This window comes from Hevea brasiliensis, chromosome 3 (assembly GCF_030052815.1).
Source record: "Hevea brasiliensis isolate MT/VB/25A 57/8 chromosome 3, ASM3005281v1, whole genome shotgun sequence".
NCBI lineage: Eukaryota > Viridiplantae > Streptophyta > Magnoliopsida > Malpighiales > Euphorbiaceae > Hevea > Hevea brasiliensis.
Window position 1 is genome coordinate 19,855,093 of NC_079495.1, and position 18,606 is coordinate 19,873,698.

An 18,606-nucleotide genomic window follows, 5' to 3' on the forward strand; every position below is an offset into this window, starting at 1 on the left:
TCAAAATCGCTTGGAACTCAATTCAAACCCTTAAAATATTGATCCAAGCTAATCTTGGTTCAGTTTAGGTCTTGAACCCAAAATTGGGTCTAAAAGGGGAGGAAAGAGCAAAACTTGAGAGAGAGAGAGAGAGAGAGAAAAGAGGGTGGGGTTTGTAAAAATTAGAGTTTTTTTTTAAATAATATATTTGAAATATAAAATTTCAATTGACTTTATTATCTTTAATCAATAAAATATTCTGTAAATTTTAACAAAAAACTTAAATTGTAGAAGCCTTTTAACATAGTTTTCAAAATATAAGAATTAAGTCACGAAATGATATTTAATTTATCTTTTGTCATTGGATTTGTAGATAGTGATTGAGATAATAATCAAAGATCAAAATTTTAAGTCTATAATTATTTGAAAATTGCACTCTTTTTGTTTACAAATAATAGTCACATTTAATTTTTTATTTTATAAAAAATTATCTGTTATATTTAGAAGACTAAGGAAAATTAAATACAATAGATATTTATATTTGTAGACTAATATTATCAACTCCTTCTTAATTAAATCAGTTATTTGTCATGTTAATATTCATTTCTTCAAAATTTCAAAAAAGGGTAATTAAATAAATTACTAATATTTTTTATGAAAATGAGATTATCCGATTATTTTTGTAATTCTAAAAAGGGTAATTAAATAAATTATTAATATTTTTTTTTATAAAAATAAGGTTATCCAATCATTTCCTTATTTATTATGAAAATTTTAAATATGAATATTATTTGTGAACAGAGTGAGTAATATATTATAAAAAAATAATATAAAATTTTTTTTATTAAATTCGATCTACTATAATTTTAAAAAATATGATATATAATGAAATTTATATATTAAATATGTGAATTTTATATATTTATATTTTAAATATATGACGGACATAATATAAATAAAAAATTTTTAATAATATGAAGTGAATAAAAATTAAGTTAATAATAAAAAATAAATAAATTATTTAAAAAATAAATAAAAAGAAGGTAGTGGACAAGATCCCAAGAGTGATGTTTCTGTTCAATAGAAGGGAAAGAAAGGTGGGGACAAGTTGATGAAGAAATTTGATAGGAGAACGTGTGAGGTTTCTGCTTAGGTGTGCAAATACATTTCTAATCGTACACTTCATGCGTCCCTATAATATATGCCCTTTCCCCTACATGTCCTCCCTTTATCCCTTTTATTTTATTTTATATTCCATTTCCATGCTGCAATAATCTTCAATAGTTATTGAGGCAAATGTTTAAATCTTTATTAACGTTATATTTGTTACATCAAAAATATTTTTTATATTTTTTAATATTTAAGTATTTAAAAAAATAAGTTAATTAAAAATATTTTTTTAATAAAAAAGAAAACTAAATTTTTTAAAAGAGAATGACTTGAGAAAATATTTTTATTTTTTAAATTTTAAAAATTTTATTAGAATACGAAAATATTTATATATATATATATGAAATAAATATATATTATTAATTTAATATTATAATTAAATAATAAAAAATATTTTCACAAAAAATAATTTTATGAAAAATATTTTTTATATATAACTTATTTTTTGCATAACAAATAAGCTTATATTTTTAATTTCATTCAATTTTAACGATTAAATTATTTATCATCAAAATTACTATATCACTTTCAATTATGTTCATTCCATAAGAGAATGATCATTATATGAAATATTCTATGTTTATAGACTTTATAAAGTATTAATACTTGTAGTTTTACTTCTATTTTCCAGAGAGACTGTTTCTATATCCCATCACACAGCTAAACTTTTATTTTGGAAGGTGATGCAAAAGGAGTAATTTGAGTCTGCGGAAGCCTGAAGGCAATCGAAACATGCAGTTGTTGTTTAAGGTACAGTTGTTGTTGGTAGCTGAGTCCCTTGGTTGTTCTGTAAGTTTGATTTTGTTAGGCGTTGGTGTGATTGGGTGGCTGATGAATTAACCAAAAAAAGCACTAGCTACTTGATTGTTCCTTTGTAGGACACCATGTTTCCATCTGACATGATTGGACCTTCTCCACCTCTCTTATGCAATGAAGTTTCTATTTTGGAAAAAAAAAATAATAATAATATATTTTATTTTAGTGATATTAAATTTTGGGATTGTGAAATCCCAAATTTAAATTTAACGAGAGCTAATTAAAAAAAAATGTTGGGTGATGTAAATGCTAGGCAATTTCTTACATGTCTCTACAAAACATGGTTTTGTAATCTTGCAGGTGTGGATTATCTGTGACAGCTTGTACAATGTATTCATATGTGTCGGGGAATCTTTTCTTTTTTTTTTTTTTAATTTAATTTTCAAAGTTAAAAAAAAATTAAAAAGCTATTTTAATTAACCAATTTTATTAAAATAGCACATTTTTGTGAGGTGTAACATACTTCTTTTAATATTTTTTTTTCTAAATTAAGTGTTTCTAACAACTAAAATTATTATTTTTTAGAAGAAAGTTAAATATAATTATCACTTAATAAGTAATTAGTATTAACTTAATACAGATTCAATTATATAGTCTTATAAATTTAATTTAAATTTATATAAGTGATTAAATTACTTTATATATTGAAATGATTAATTAAATTAATATTACTATCTAACCATTTGTCTTTAACCTTTAATTTTTGTTTTTTCCCCAATGTGAAACTTATACTTCTAACATATTAGCATTAATTATAAAACACTAAAGTGCAAAATGCATTTGATTATAAAGATTTTGTCCATTTATTATTTATATGCTTTATAAGAAAGAATAAAAACCCAAGTACTCTTGAAGATCCATTTTGGATTTTGGTTGTGCTTTTATCATTTGGTGGTTTATTTGGTAGTGCTTGGTGTTTTATGACAAACCATTTTCAAGAGATTTGTGATTAATAATTGTAGTCTCTTTTCAATATTCTTGAGTATTTGCTACTTGTCCTTTTATGTCACCACCTAAATTTGGAGTCTTCATCATTGGTAGAATTTTAATTAATAACCTTGTTTAACTATACTCTTGTAATTATATGTATAAATATATCTTATATAAATAATTAAATTGAGACAAATATAAATAATTAATTATATTTGCTTGCACTTAAAAATTATATTTTAGACATTAAATTTAATTTTAGGCCAATGATTTATTCTAATTAATACAACAACTCAACTAATCAAAGATCAAGCAATACAACAAATCAACTTAAACCCAATTTCCAATTTCATTTATTTCAGTTCTAATCATTTTCCTTGTAATTCCTAGTTTAGTGTTTCCATTTTTCAGTCTTATATTTTTATTTTCAATATCTAATACAAAATCAAACAAAATTCATTTTCATTTCAGTATATACAAGTGTTCTCAATTTCCTATTTTTTTGGATTTCACAATGGCAAAATTGCATTCAATCTAGCCAATTCCTTGTTGTTTGATTCTTTAAATGTCAGTTTAGCGCATTTTTTGTTAACATACTCAATGTTTGGTGTGCCTAAAATTTAAGCTGCCAGTCAACTGATTGTTTTTAAGTAAATAATATCATAGCAAATTTGGTGTTTTGTGAATATGTTGAAGAAGGATGGGTTATTTTTGTGACATCTTTTAATTTTTTGAATTTTCTTTTTAGGTTGCATGTGGAGGATTTTGATTAGGGATTAGTAGTTGTTAGTGGTGATTTTACCAGGAATTGTTAAACAGAGAATTACACTATTAATTTTGGATTTTTTTATGCATTTGTTTACTCTTAAAGGGATTTTGAATTATTTCATAGAAGTGTAAAAAGAGTCATTTGCCTTAATTAAATCTATAGATAAAATTTTATATATAAAATCTATATATATTTGTTTAAGAAAAAGTATGAATCTCTAAATTCATGAACAAGTTTAATAATTAATTGAATGAGAAAGAGGTGGCACCAAATTTTGTAACTTTGGACATATTGTAGTTTGAATGTTATCAAAAGTTGATGAGAAAATTGAAAGGTCTAATGATTTTTTCACCCGCTAATGAGATCATGAAATTATTTACAATTGATAATATATATGTGTGTGTGTAACGTAAAAGGTCAACGGAAACCCATAAATAATGATGGGCACTTGATTTCAAAAAGATTTGATTTGGTGAGACAGTTAAATCCCACGGTCACAAGTGCGTATGAATCACTCCAAATGTGAATTCACAATTCATTTCTCATTTCAATTTCAGTGGGAAATAAGAATCCAACCAAACCTCTTTACACACACACACACACGTATACATATCATTAATCAAATCACAATAACTAATATTGAATAATTGGTTATTATGTTCTCACAAATGATTGATTTTGGAGATAATTTTTTTTCACTTTTAATCATTGATTATGAGTATTTAACAAAAATATTTTTTTTATCAATTTTAAAAATTAGTAATTAATAATTTAATAGTTATAATTATAAGATTAGTTGTGTAGATATTGAGATAGACTCCAAAGATATTGTTAATATTTTTTATTTTATGTGAGAGAATTTTTTGAGTTTGGTCAAATTATTTTTTACTGTAAGTAGTTATTATCGCAATAATCTTATTAAATTATGTCTTGGATTTAGATACAAGTTATTATAATCGCTCACTCTCTTATAAGAGTAGTTATTTTATATGCTAATCCGACTTATTAATTGGAGCTTTCAAGTTCATTATGTAATTTTTTTTTTTTTTTTTGATGTTGTTCTAAGTTTTTTCACTTAATATTTTAAATTTTAAATTGGGTATATGGGGAGGTTAAAATTAACCTAATATTAAGTTTTTTCTGAAATATTTTAATAAAATATTATTATTTCAATTTAAAAAACATTGCATACAATATTTTCAGCTTCTTATATTGTGAATTGTCTTTAATAATATAATTCTCTTATATTTATTTTTTAAAATTTCAATAATATATTTTTTCTATTTTATTAATGTATAAAAATTATTTATTAAAAATAATAAAAAAAATGTATTCGATACTTGTATTGTACATTTTCTCTTTTCTTATTTAACACAATTTAATATATGCAATAAATACATTTATAAACACAATTTTAATATTATGACTTCCTTTGAAATAAATCAATTGCAAGAAAATAATTAAATTAAATTCTCATATAATTTTGCTTTGATTTTTATTTTTTTTTAAATTGATTTTTTTTTAAGTTGAAAAAATTAAATTCTTTCATTTTAAATATAAAAATATAAAAAAAAATCATTTGAATTGAATTTTATAAAATTATAGTTTTTGAATAGGGTATATATCTTTCGTTAGAAAAGCATTAACGCATCATAGCTAAAAAGATTGAATACAGACTTACATTCTTGTACTATTTGGGATTAACCCATTGAACACATGAACTAAAATTGTAATTATTAAACATATGAACTTATAAAATTATAACAATGAAAAGCAAACACTAGGAGAAATTGTAGGCATAGCAATGAAAATTAGAAACGGACACATTTACAATTGAGTTTTAACAAAATATAAACCAAATTTGTATATTAAATTTCGTAACAGAGTATAAAAAATATTTAAAGATGGACAAGAATCTGTTACTAATTTTAGCACTAAATTTGAAAACGGATTATAGATAAAAAAATTCCTAAATTTAGAAAGGAACTCCATAATTCATTTCTAATTCCGTTTGTAATTAAAATATATTTCTAGAAATAAAAAAAAAGGTTCAAAAATTATAAACGGACTCTGCACTCCATTTCTAATTTAGAAACAAATTTAATTTAATTTCTAATTAGAAATGGATTTTGAAATTCATTTCTAAAATGTAGAAATAGGAGAAAGAAAAGGCTAAAAAATTTTAAAAATAAACTCTAAGCCTATGTTATGGAACTTTGTTAGATAAGAAGAAAATAAAGGAGGAAAAATAAGGATGGAAAATAAAAATAATGAGAAAGTTATTTTTCTCTTCTTGTTTGGATAGTAGGTAGGAAAATAAAGAGAGAAAATAGCTTTTTAAATAGTAAAATATTTATTTTATTTTTTTATTTGAAATTAAAATAAATAATTATAAAAATAAAAAAATAAATTTTATTTATTTTTCATCCACTTTTCCTCTAAAATATAGAGAAAATGAATAGTGATACTCATTTGTTATTTTCCACCCTTATTTTCAATTTTTCTCAATTTTTCCTCATTCTCAGATAACAGAAGAGGGAAAATATTTTTATTTTTCTTCATAATTTTCCTTCCTTCCTTATTTTCCTCCAATACAAACATAGTCTAAAATCCTTTTCGAGCTTAAAAACAAATTTAATTCCATTTTTAATTAAAAATGAATTTTAGTTTCTAAAATATTGATATAGGAAATAAAATTCTAAAATTTAGAAACAAACTCCGAAATTTATTTCGAATTTAGAAACAAATTTAATTATATTTCTAAACCATTTCTAAAATGTAGATAGATGAAAAAAAAACCCTCTAAAATTTAGAAATGGATTTACTCTAAAATCCGTTTCTAAATTAGAAATAAAATTGGAGTTCGTTTTTAAATTGTAGAGGTTGAAAATTGTAGAAGAAAATAGCTTGTCATTTGTTGAGATTTAAAAATGGACTTTAAAATTTATTTCTAAATTTAAATTTAGAAAAGAGTTTTATAATCTGTTTTCAAATTATTGGCCCATAAAAATTACGAATGCAAATATCCCACTTTTTTTAAAGTTTGAAAACCAATATAGAAATTCGTATTTATCCCATTTCAAATTTAGAAACGCATTCAAAAATCTCAAAACAATATATAGTATAAACATCTTATCCCAAAATAATATAGGACAATACACCTCTCTCTCTATGCCTGACCATAAACATCTGGAGCATAAAATTTATAAGCAAACACATATGCTAGTGGTCCAATATTAAAGTGGGATAAGTTTTAATACCATGCGAAGAAAATGAACCGGGCCTAATTCCACGCTAAAAGCTAACTTAATAGAACTAAGTTTATCTAAGTCTTAAATGTAGCACAAACATCTTATCATAAATTATGTGGGATAATAAATAATAGAATGAAATAACCTGCTATTTATTAAAATTTAGAAATAGACTTCAAAATTTCTTTCTAAATTTAGAAATAAATTTCAAAATTTGTTTCTAAATTGTTGACCATAAAAATTATGGAAGTAAATATCCTGCCTTTTTTTAAAGTTTAGGGATGGATATAGAAATTTATTTTTATCCCGTTTAAAATTTAGAAAAAAAAAAATAAAAAATCTATTTCTATTTTATGGAGGAGAAAAAAAATTCCGTCTTTCTCTTCAATTAAAAATAGATTTTACAATTCTTTCTAAATCACTTATCAAAGACTTTTCCTTCGTCATTTTACTTATTCTTTCATTTCCTTTCTCTATTTCATTGTTTTCACCATTTCTTTTCATTTTCATTCTTTTATCCTTCAATTCAATTTTTTTATTTTTATTAATATTTTTTCAATTTTCGCTTTTTATTTCATTTTCTTTCATTTTTCCTTATTTTCTTCTTTTTATCACCCATTTCATTTTTATCTTATTTTTTCCTTTTTCATTAATATTTCCTTCATTTCGTTTGATATCATTTCGCTTTTTCTTTTATTTCTTTTCATTTTCTTTCATTTATCTAATATTTTTCTATTTTATTTATAAATCTTTCTCACATTTTAATTTTATTAGTATATTTTATTGTAATATATTTATGATAATTTTTTTGGTTAATTTATTTGTATTAGTAATTTGTTTTTAGCAATATTATTTTTATTAGTAATTAATTAATAATATTTTTTAATCTAATGTATTAATTATAATTTTTTATTTGTAATTTTTATTACTAATTTTGTTTTTAACATTTTAAAATTTATTATTTTTTAAATAATTTTAAAATAAATAAAATTTATTTTTTTTACCTTTACTAATTAGAAGCAAAAAAAAAAATTCATTTCTAAACATAATTTTTTTTTATAATTTTTTAAAGAGAATTCTTAATTAAAAATAGAATAATTCAAAAATAAAAACGGAGAGAAATTTCCATTTTCACCACCATTAGCAATGAGGTATTAGAAACGGATTTTAAAATTTGATTCTAAATCAAATTAATAACAACAATCTTTAATTTAGAAATATAATATTTTGTTTTTAAACTTTTTTTTAAGTAAATTAGTAATAATATTAATGACTTGAAAAAAATTAAAAATAGTTTCATTTATTATTGACTATATTTTAAATTTTATTAACTATACTTTAAGCTTTCACAAATTGACAAAATCAACATGAATAAAATTAACTATTATGATTAAAATAAAAATGTAATATATATATATAAAACAAACTTTTAGTGTTGAATTCTTGAGAGTCTCTTTTTTCTTTACCTTTGATTAGTCATTTGATAATGTAAAAGTCTCGAAAATCCGCGTTTAGCTTTGTTGGAGATCGAGCTGTCTCCATAATTGCTCTTTCCCAACTCTTTCAAAAGGTGATTTCTGTTCTTACACTTTTGTCAACATAACCATTCCTTTGATTAAATTATATATATATACACACACACACTAGTAGAATTAAAGTAAAGATTACAATATTAATAAGTATTGAATACAATATTAAGACTTATTACACTCTAATAAGAGACTTTAAGCTCAATTTTCAAAAAATTTATTGTTAGAAAAAATAATTATAAATTTCAAAATATTTAACTTTTTAAATTTTTATTCAGTAAAATCAATATAAATACAATGATTTCATTATAACCGTTAATTATAATGAGACTCATGTGAGATTTATTATAATTAATTGTTATAATTAAATCATTGTACATATATTAATTTTAATATATGTAATTTTTCTTTTTATAAACTATAAAAATGGGTATATAGAGAAATCTTATAATAATAATAATAATAATAAAAGTAAAGATTACAATGAGTTAGACAAATATTTAAGGGTCTAATCAGGAGGATTACAATTGACGTAGAGGAGAAATCCTCAAGAACAATATGGTCTTCTATTTCTAGAAGGTCAATCTCGTATAATTTGAGATCTTATACAATAGATTCTTTTACCCATTCCATTACTATATCTTTGAAAAAAATTTATGCCATATTTAATAATATATGCGAGAAAATATCAAAGTCTCAACTAAAGAATCTTGAATAAGGCTATGAGATCTCTTAAGTAAATTCGTGGAAAATCTTATTTGTACAATTTCATTTCATATTTGATGAAACTTGTTAGAAAAAAAAAATGGTCCATTTCCTGTGGGCATCTATTTTTATTGAATTTAGGTGAAATAGTTAGAAAATGATTGAAAATTATTATAAATAAAATAGTTTTTTATAAAATTATATATCATAACACAAAAATTTTAAAAATTTATTAAAACAAATAGTTTGTCGTTAAGCTTTTTTTTTATTATTTGAAAAAGCATATTATTTATTTATTTTTAATATTTTATATTCTAATAATTATAATTATAAAAATATTTAATATTTACAAAATATATAATTATTTAAATATAAAATATATAATTACTTAAACATAAATTTAAAAGTAAGAACTTAGTTAATAAAATAAAATTTAAGAGATTAAATTATTTTAAATTAAAAAAAAATTAATGACTAATTTATTAAGCAAATTAAATTTTCAGGACAATTATTACTCATAAAAAAAATAAGGACTGTTATGTGATTTTGACATACCTCATGGACTAATTTATAATTTATGTCAAATTAATATAATTAAGATTTTATTCGATTTAATGAATAAATATATAATAATTTTTATTCAATATCCACCCTTAATTTAAAAAAAAAATCATTTAGTAATGATGCTTTCTGTTATTATTTTATTTTTATTTATTTTATTGATATTTTATTATTAAGTAAATTAATTATTAATTCATTTAATTATAATTATCTATGAATAAATTTATTTATTAAAAATAAAGTAACCACCTAATTTAATTTTTTACAGAGCAATGTTGTTTCAAAGCAATCTCCCCACGTGTAGTTTAGTACACTGAATTTCTTCTTCATGATGATTAATGGATGCTTATTACTGAATAAATAATAAATTTCACTATTAATGAATTTGTTTACTTTAGTTGTTTTAGTCAATTGTTAATGGTCAGCAATTAATAATTAAATATAATTTTAAATCACCTATTATTAACTTTTAAAAAATTTGTTAAAAATTATATAATAATTTCAAGTATAAAAACAAAAATTTAATTTAATCACTCAACAAAAATGAATAATTAAATCTTGTTACCTATTTTCTATTTTTTTTTTGAAATAATAGAAATTTTTTCTTTAGGTGTAATTTTAAAATATATTTAGAAAAATTAATTTATCAAATTAATTTAATTGGTAAATATGTGAATCCTTTACTTATTAATTAAAATTCGAATTTTCTTTAAAACACTTCAAAATTATTATAATCCTAAATAAATCAAAGCGATGTGAGTTATATAATTTTAAAATGGTAAAAAAAATTAATTTTAATAGATATAAACTTATTAAAAATAAAAAAAATAATTTAAAAGTATAATTTAAATGTTTGATTTTTAATTATTTAAATATGTAAAATTTAATTTTAAAATAAATTCTTTATAAAAAAATAATTATTTATAATTAATATCTTTAAAAAATTATTTTCCTCAACAAAATCTCAAATAACATAAAAATAATGATCCTAAATAATATATTTTTATGTTAGGTGAGGATATTTTTTTTATATATTCAATTTATCATGAATTTAATATATAAATATGTGACATTTAATTTAATACATAAATCTCATTATATACTTTATAAATTGAGTGCAATAATAAATTGAATCTAAAAAAATATTTAGGCAAAAATATGACTATGCTTTTTATACAAAATATTATATGAGGGGATTAGGCAAAGTACCTAAACAAGAATAGGAAGAGAATGGAAATCATTAAAAAATAAAAGAAAAGACTGGAAAATTATGATGAAGAGAGAGAGATGTGCATGTGTGTGTGTGTGGAATGGATGGGCATGGGAAGCAAATCTTAAAAGGGAATCAAGAGAGAAAATTGGCCTCTCTTTGGCTACCACTACTCCCCACCTGCTCAAGATATGGTAAGTGCCACATGATTTCACATAAGGGAGAAAAAGGCACCTCTGCTTACATCACCTGTATCTCTTGTGGAGATTTTGATGGGTCCCACATGCCTCCCTCTCCATCTTTTCCTTTTGCTTTCATCCAAAACTTCCTATTCCCATATCTTTTATTTTTCTTTTTCTTTTATTACATGTAAGTCTCTCATGGTCATAACTCATTTATATATATATATAAATAAAATTATAAAAACTCACCACCTTCCCTCCTCTCCTTAACATTTTCCATAAAGATTTGTTTTCTTTTTTTATTCTTTTATTATTTGGTTTTCTTCTTTTTCCATTTCCTCTCCCAATTCTGTTCTATAATCATCTTGCAAGATTTGGAAAGAAATCTGGTCGGATCTTGCTTGTGGGTTGTGGACTTTGTTGGGTTTCATTTCAATACAAAAAAGCTCAACCCTTTCTCTTCCTCCTCTCCCACTTCTTCCTTTACATCTTAGGAACAGAAGCCAAAATGCCAATCTAAAATACAGGAGGACAAAAAAAGAAGAGCATTCCTTTTATTGGTCTTCTCCTTTCATTGTTCTTCTTGAGTAGTGTTTTGGATCTTCAATTTGCTGCAATGTCTATAACAGCAGACTCAAAGTTTCATGTTTTAGCTGTTGATGACAGCTTAATAGACAGAAAACTCATTGAGAGGCTCCTCAAGATCTCATCATATCAAGGTACTATAATTTTCCTGGCTATAAAACAGAGAAAAGAAAAGGGGAAAAATTTCCCTTAATGGGTTTCATTTTACATGTGTTTAGATTCTGTTTTCATTGGGTTCTGATTTTGTGTTATATAATTGCAGTTACTACAGTTGATTCTGGTAGTAAAGCTCTAGAATTTCTGGGTTTACATGAAGATGACCAAAGCAACCCGGAAACACCTTCTGTTTCTCCAAACAATAATCAGGTACAATTTCCTTTTCTTTCCTTTATTATTATTATTATTTTTTTTTTTTTTAAATGTTTCAATGTCAGGAGTTTTTCTTTCCTTTATTATTATTATTATTATTTTTCTTTCTGTAAATGTTTCAATGTCAGGAATTTCTCATATCTCATGATAATTTTTCCTGAACTTCCTTCCTGGGTTTCTGAGATTTTTTCTTCTCTGTTTGTTTTTTTGTGGCTTTCCAGGAAGTGGAAGTGAATCTTATTATTACAGATTACTGTATGCCTGGCATGACAGGCTATGATTTGCTCAAGAAAATAAAGGTATGCTTTTTGGTTTTCTATTCCCTTGTCTCCATTCTCTGCCATCATTATATTCTCTTTTCTTTTCCTAATCTTTCTAAATAAGATCCATATCTATTATTGGGAAATTTTCTTCATTGAAATTCTTTCTTCGAATGAAAATTTTTTTCCCACTAGCTAGAGAATGTCAAATAAAATCTCTTTTCCATACTTTTTCCACCTACTTTCAATCCAAACAAATCAGTGTCATGATATTCTAAGATTTACTTGCTTATACAATGTTATGCCATATGAGCATACATGAAAGCTTCTTGATTTTATGCACATTTTTTTTTTTGGATTAAAGAGATTTATGGGATTTTTTTTCCTCCCTTTTCTCTGATTTTGTAGGAATCATCATCTCTGAGAAACATACCAGTAGTGATAATGTCATCTGAGAATGTTCCTTCAAGAATCACTAGGTAAAAAAAGACCAAATCAAGCTAGATTTGGATTTGTTCTTCGCCCATTTTGGAAAAGTTAAGGGATCTGTAATCTGGTTCTTAAGGCAGACCAAATTGACTAATGGTTGTAATTTGGTAACAGATGTTTAGAGGACGGAGCAGAAGAGTTTTTCTTGAAGCCAGTACAATTATCAGATTTGCATAGACTTAAACCTCATATGATGAAAACAAAAATAAAGACCCAAAAACAAGAAAATGAAGAAATCCAAGAACTGCAACCACCACCACCACCGCCGCCGCCGCCACCACAACAACTACCCAACAATAGCAAGAGGAAGGCTATGGAAGAAGGGCTTTCACCGGATAGAACAAGACCCAGATACAATAACATCACCACTGTGGTCTGATAAATCTTGAGGGCCTTTATTATGATTATTATTAAATTTTTTTCTCCTTTTAACAATGTTATCCAGATAATCATCTTCTTCCTTTTCCATTGAAGAATTTAGTGGTGGTTGACACAGGCTCAATAGGAGTGTAGAGATAGAGCTGTTTCATGTATACATTTTACATGAAAATTTTTCACTCCAATTTTGATTTGCTAATAACATCCAAAAGAAAAGAGAGAGAGAGGATCTGAATTTTTTTTTTTTTTTTAAATGAATCAAGTTTAATTGAAACACAAACACAGGGGAAGGAGAAAGGCCAAAGCACATATGAACAATTGAACTGAGAGAGAGAGGATCTGAATTTTTTTTTTTTTTTAAATGAATCAAGTTTAATTGAAGCACATACACAGGGGAAGGAGAAAGGCCAAAGCACATATGAACAACTGAACAGAGAGAGAGAGCTTAAGATGATTTCTCTTCTCTAAACAAATGGTGCAGGTTCCGTCAGGCCATTATTATTTGATTTCTAAATTTTAATTAATATTATTATTTAATTTTTATATTTTAAAAAATACTATTATATAAAAGAATAAAAGATCCTTTTAATATTGTTGATAAATATATATTTTATTTAATTAAGAGAGATTTATTGATTGATTTATAAATTTTAATTGATATTATAATTTAATTTTATATTTTAAATATTAAATGATATAGTTTATATATTTAATAATTGCTGGAATAATTAAAATTTTTTTCTTATTAACTTTGTTATAAATTTTTTTTAAGTTCTTTTCATATGACAAAGAATTAATTGTTTGATAATAATTAATTTTAATTAAAAAAATATAAGAAAAATATAAGTTAGAGATTAAATCCTTTAATTTTTAAAATATTGAAAAAAATTAAAATATCAATCAAATCATAAGGGGCAAATAATAAATTTTTCTTTATTTTCGTTAAAAAACCAGCGTTAGGGTTTGACTAAAAAAGCTTGACAATTATTGGCCTTGGGTTAAATTCATTTCTTCACTAAATTTCAACATATTCCAATTAATGTTAATAGAATTATTCAATTTTTAATGTTAGTTTAATAAAATAATGTCTAAATGAGATGCCTCTATAGCTTATATTAGACTTTTTGCATTATTGCAACGATATTGAAGGAAAAAAAATTAAAAAATTTTAATTAATTTTTATTGAGATTTAAATTTAAAATAAAAATATAATTATTTTAATTATACATATAAAATTGAAGTGATTTTATTGCAATTGATGACGAGCATAGCATTTTTCAGATAACTTTCTGCTTTATCATATTGACTCATTCATGATTCAACACATCAAGTTTTCATAATCACTCTAAATCTTATCTACACGTAGATAAATATAGGCTATTCTTTTTTTTTTTTTTTAATTTTATGTCTATAAGAAACGATATTTAAGTAAAATCTTTCTAATAACGACTACTTTAGAATTAAAAAAAATATAGGCTAATTTGAATCAAATTAATAGCAGCTGATAGGGATGACAGTGGATCGAATTTTTATGGGCACATAATTTGATCAAACCCTGATAAGAGAGATTTGAGTAGTATATAATCGAATTTAAAATGGGTTCGAATTTTATATATTGAGTATCTATTACTCAAACTCGTTTATATAAATATTCAATTAAATATAAAATATATGCTTTTTATAATAATATTTATAAATTTTTATACATTTCATCTTATGTAAAATAAAATTAAAATATTTTATTAGATTATTAAATCTTTATAATATAAATTATTAATAAAAAATTTTTATGTAGATTTTTAATTAAAATATATAAAATTAAATGAATTCGGGTATTTTTTAAATAATAATAATCAGATTTAGGATAAGTTCGGTTAGTTGATAATAAATTTTAATTAAATTTAAAATAAATTTAAATTTTAAAAATATTAATGAGCTTGAGTTCGAGTAGGGTAATTTTCGTAGTTACGCTAGTAGCTGAGCAATAAGTTTGAATTTGATTAATAAGACCTATGCTGGAACCAGAGGGGTCCAAAGTTCTCAATACTTTTCACTATTTCTTATTACACACCCTCAATTTGTTTTGCTTTTTAATTTTTATGTTTATAGAATAAACTTATTTCAAAAAAATATTTAAAGAATAAAATTTTATTTATAAATAAATATAATGAAAATACATTAATTTATTTAAAATTATAAATAATTAATTATAATTTAATACAATTTATTAAAATTATAGTTCTATAGTACTATCTTTCCATTTTTAGTTCGTATATTGCATTTTTGTTAATTTTTAATGAATTAATAAAGTAATCATTCAATGAAATATTAGAAAAAAAAATTGATATTCGATCATTATCTTTATATGATTTAATTAATTGATGGTTATATATTTTTTAAAAATTTTAATAAATTAATCTAATAATATAATTTTCATCTTTAATATTATACAATTTTTTTAATTCTATATATATATATATATATATATATATATTATTCTCTAATTTTATATTAACGGCATTATTATCTTTTAGAATTGGTTATCTGTTTACTCATTTTCACGAGACTCATATCTTTTTGAAATTTGATCTAAGGCAAATTTGGGGAACACTAATGCAATGGCAAAGTAGGAGGAAAGAGAAGGCAAATTAGCAATGGCAATAGGTGTGAGGTTGTTGAAGACATTTTCTTTTAGCAGAATAACTTTTAGGCTTAGTTTGGATGAGCGTAAAAGAGAGGTTAAAAAAAAGGCAAAGAGAGAGAATTAATTTATGTTATGCCCGTTTAGAAATTAATAAAAGGTACGGAATAGTAAGAGTAAACCTTAACCTTCATTACTCCTCTCAAATTTAATTTTTCTTATACCCCAATAATAAGGGAGAAATCAGAATTATAACCATTTTATTTCCAAGTCCCTTAAATTTACCAATTGCTCTTTTGCTTTTTCATTAACCAACTCTTTTCAAACATGAAAATTTTTTGTTTTTTTATAGCAATCCTTACCGTTCCCTCTCTTCTTAACCTTTATTTAATCATCCTTCCCTCACCCCAACCAGAGCCTTAGAATCAGTCGACAAATGAGTACAAGAAATCCAGTAAATATTTGGACAAAAAAAGGAAGGGGGGGGGGGGGGGTGTTGGGGGGGTGGAATCGAAGAGGACACAATTTTTTATGGTGCTGGTACAGAAAAATTATAGGATACTCAGGGCGTGCTGAAAATAAGTGGAATTGGCATTTTCGTTGGTATCGTTCATCGGTGAAATTCACAAAACATCCTGTAACAAGGATTGGTGACAGGGTTTGCTTGGCGCTTGTATTCGAGGATACTACAAGTGCAACTCCCCAGATGGTTTCATCAAGGAAAACTAGACTTGCTTGGAGCTGGTTTCTTTTTATTTGATTTTTTTTCTTTTTTTATTTTTTTGGATCAATCGAATAATGACAAATTATTGGTAAATAAATGTATTAGGGAAAAAAAAAATGGAAATGAAGTTTGAATTCTTTTGGTCAATTGCCCACAGAATTTAAAGTGTCAACTACTAGTACCAGCAAGCTTTAAAGATAGTTTAATGGATAATAAATGTCTTCCCAAGTATCAGCAGACATACAATTATATACAGAAGATTAGAATCCAATATGCAATCATCAGTAAACATAAGCAGAATTTCCATATTAAAACACAAACTATCAACAAGAACAGCTTTATCATCACACCAAAATGCAAAATTCTGTTTCACTTTCCACAACCAACCTTAGGATTCCATCCTAATCATGATGGGAAGAAAGAAGCGAGATCTGTGTCGTATCATTTCGATACTTTTCATCCTAAACAATCCTAATGTCAAGCTGTCATATGCTATAATTCTAACCAGGAAAATTTTACACACCAATCGATACCTTCCATAGAGTTCTACATCTGAAGTTTCTTCCCTTATAAAATTCTATATACAAACCTCCTAACCAAGGGGCACAGTTGGACCTGCAGTGGCGAAGAGCAGAACTACTATAAATAAAATCAAGAGGAGGCAGTGTTAAATAAGCGTGTCATCACAGGGTTATATGGAACAGCTAAAAGATGCATTTAACAGGTAACACAACTTATATCAATACTCCTTTTAAAAAAATAATTATTGTGTTAATTACAATGTCCGTCCTTAAACTACAAAAGCCATCCCATCAGGTTTGGAGAATTATATAAGCCCCCACTGAAACGAATTTTGAACATAAATAAATTTATCTATATGTTTGTTAACGAGCTGGTTGCTCAAATTATAGAGGAATTAAACTCATGAGCCACACTATGAAATTGTGATAGAGAGTTGTAGAGCATTGCCTACGTCATGATACTTCTACCTCTCTCAATCAATTTGGTTTCATGCCTGGTCGTTCAACTATGGAAGCGATCTTTCTCATTAGAAGCTTGATAGAGAAATATAAAGTTGTAAAGAAAGATCTGCACATGGTTTTTTATTGATTTGGAGATAGCTTATAATAGTGATCTAAGAGATGTCTTATTAGAACAAGAGAGGGTATCTATTAGGTACATACAAGTGTTGAAAAATATGTATGAAGAAGCAACTACTATTGTGAGCACAGTGGAAGGGGACACGAGATTTTCTGATCTCAATTGAATTACACCAAGGATCAGTTATAAGCCCTTACCTTTTTACATTAATTTTAGATGAATTGACGAAACATATACAAGAGAGTATTTCCTTGGTGCATGATGTTTGCAGATGATATAGTTCTGATAGATGAGACACGAGAATTAGTCAATAGAAAGTTAGAGCTTTAGAGAAGTACTCTAGAGTCAAATAGCTTCAAGTTAAGTAGAACGAAAACAGAATACATGCATTGCACATTTAGTGAAGGCCAAACTGGTGATAGGGAAGGAGTCAATTTGGACGGAGTGGTACTGTCCCAAAGTAATTATTTTAAATATCTCGGCTCAGTACTTTAAGTGAATGAGGGATGTGAGGAGGATGTTAGTCACAAGATTAAAGCCGGATGGTTGAAATGGAGACGTGCCACGGGAGTTTTATGTGATCGCAAGATTTCCAATAAATTGAAAGGAAAATTTTACCGTACAGCCATACGACCTGCTATGTTATATAGTAGTGAGTGTTTGGCACTTAAGGAGTCGTATGCGTCTAAGTCCATAATAAGAGTATTAGAGAAAAGGTAGGAGTGGTGCCAATTGAGGATAAGTTGAAATAAGGGAGATTGAGGTGGTTTGGTCATGTCAAGCGTAAACATACAGAGGCTTCAGTTAGACAAGTAGAGCACATTAGGTTAGAGGATAGAAAGAAAAAAAGGGATAGACCTAAATTGACTTGAACGAGAGTAGTATAACATGACCTAGAAGCATTACACATTTATGAGGATTTAACCCAAAATCGTTTAGAGTTGAGAAAGCGAATCA

At 24.8% G+C, this 18,606-nt stretch overlaps 1 protein-coding gene across 1 annotated transcript; it reads left to right on the forward strand.

The window, feature by feature from the left end:
* The first annotated feature begins 11,310 nt into the window (after window positions 1-11,310).
* Window positions 11,311-13,385, forward strand: LOC110659448 (two-component response regulator ARR8). Its single transcript, XM_021817394.2, has 5 exons — window positions 11,311-11,821; window positions 11,950-12,053; window positions 12,278-12,355; window positions 12,725-12,795; window positions 12,920-13,385. Exons 1-5 carry the CDS (start codon window positions 11,719-11,721, stop codon window positions 13,182-13,184), a joined length of 621 nt encoding a protein of 206 aa, XP_021673086.2. The 5' UTR covers window positions 11,311-11,718; the 3' UTR covers window positions 13,185-13,385.
* The last annotated feature ends 5,221 nt before the right edge of the window (window positions 13,386-18,606 follow it).

Bases quoted from the DNA above. Each gene is read 5' to 3' on its own strand.
- LOC110659448 (XM_021817394.2), top strand. From the start codon at position 11,719: ATGTCTATAACAGCAGACTCAAAGTTTCATGTTTTAGCTGTTGATGAC. The intron at 11,822-11,949 runs GTACTATAATTT...ATATAATTGCAG, and splicing joins CAAGATCTCATCATATCAAG to TTACTACAGTTGATTCTGGT. The intron at 12,796-12,919 runs GTAAAAAAAGAC...ATTTGGTAACAG, and splicing joins GTTCCTTCAAGAATCACTAG to ATGTTTAGAGGACGGAGCAG.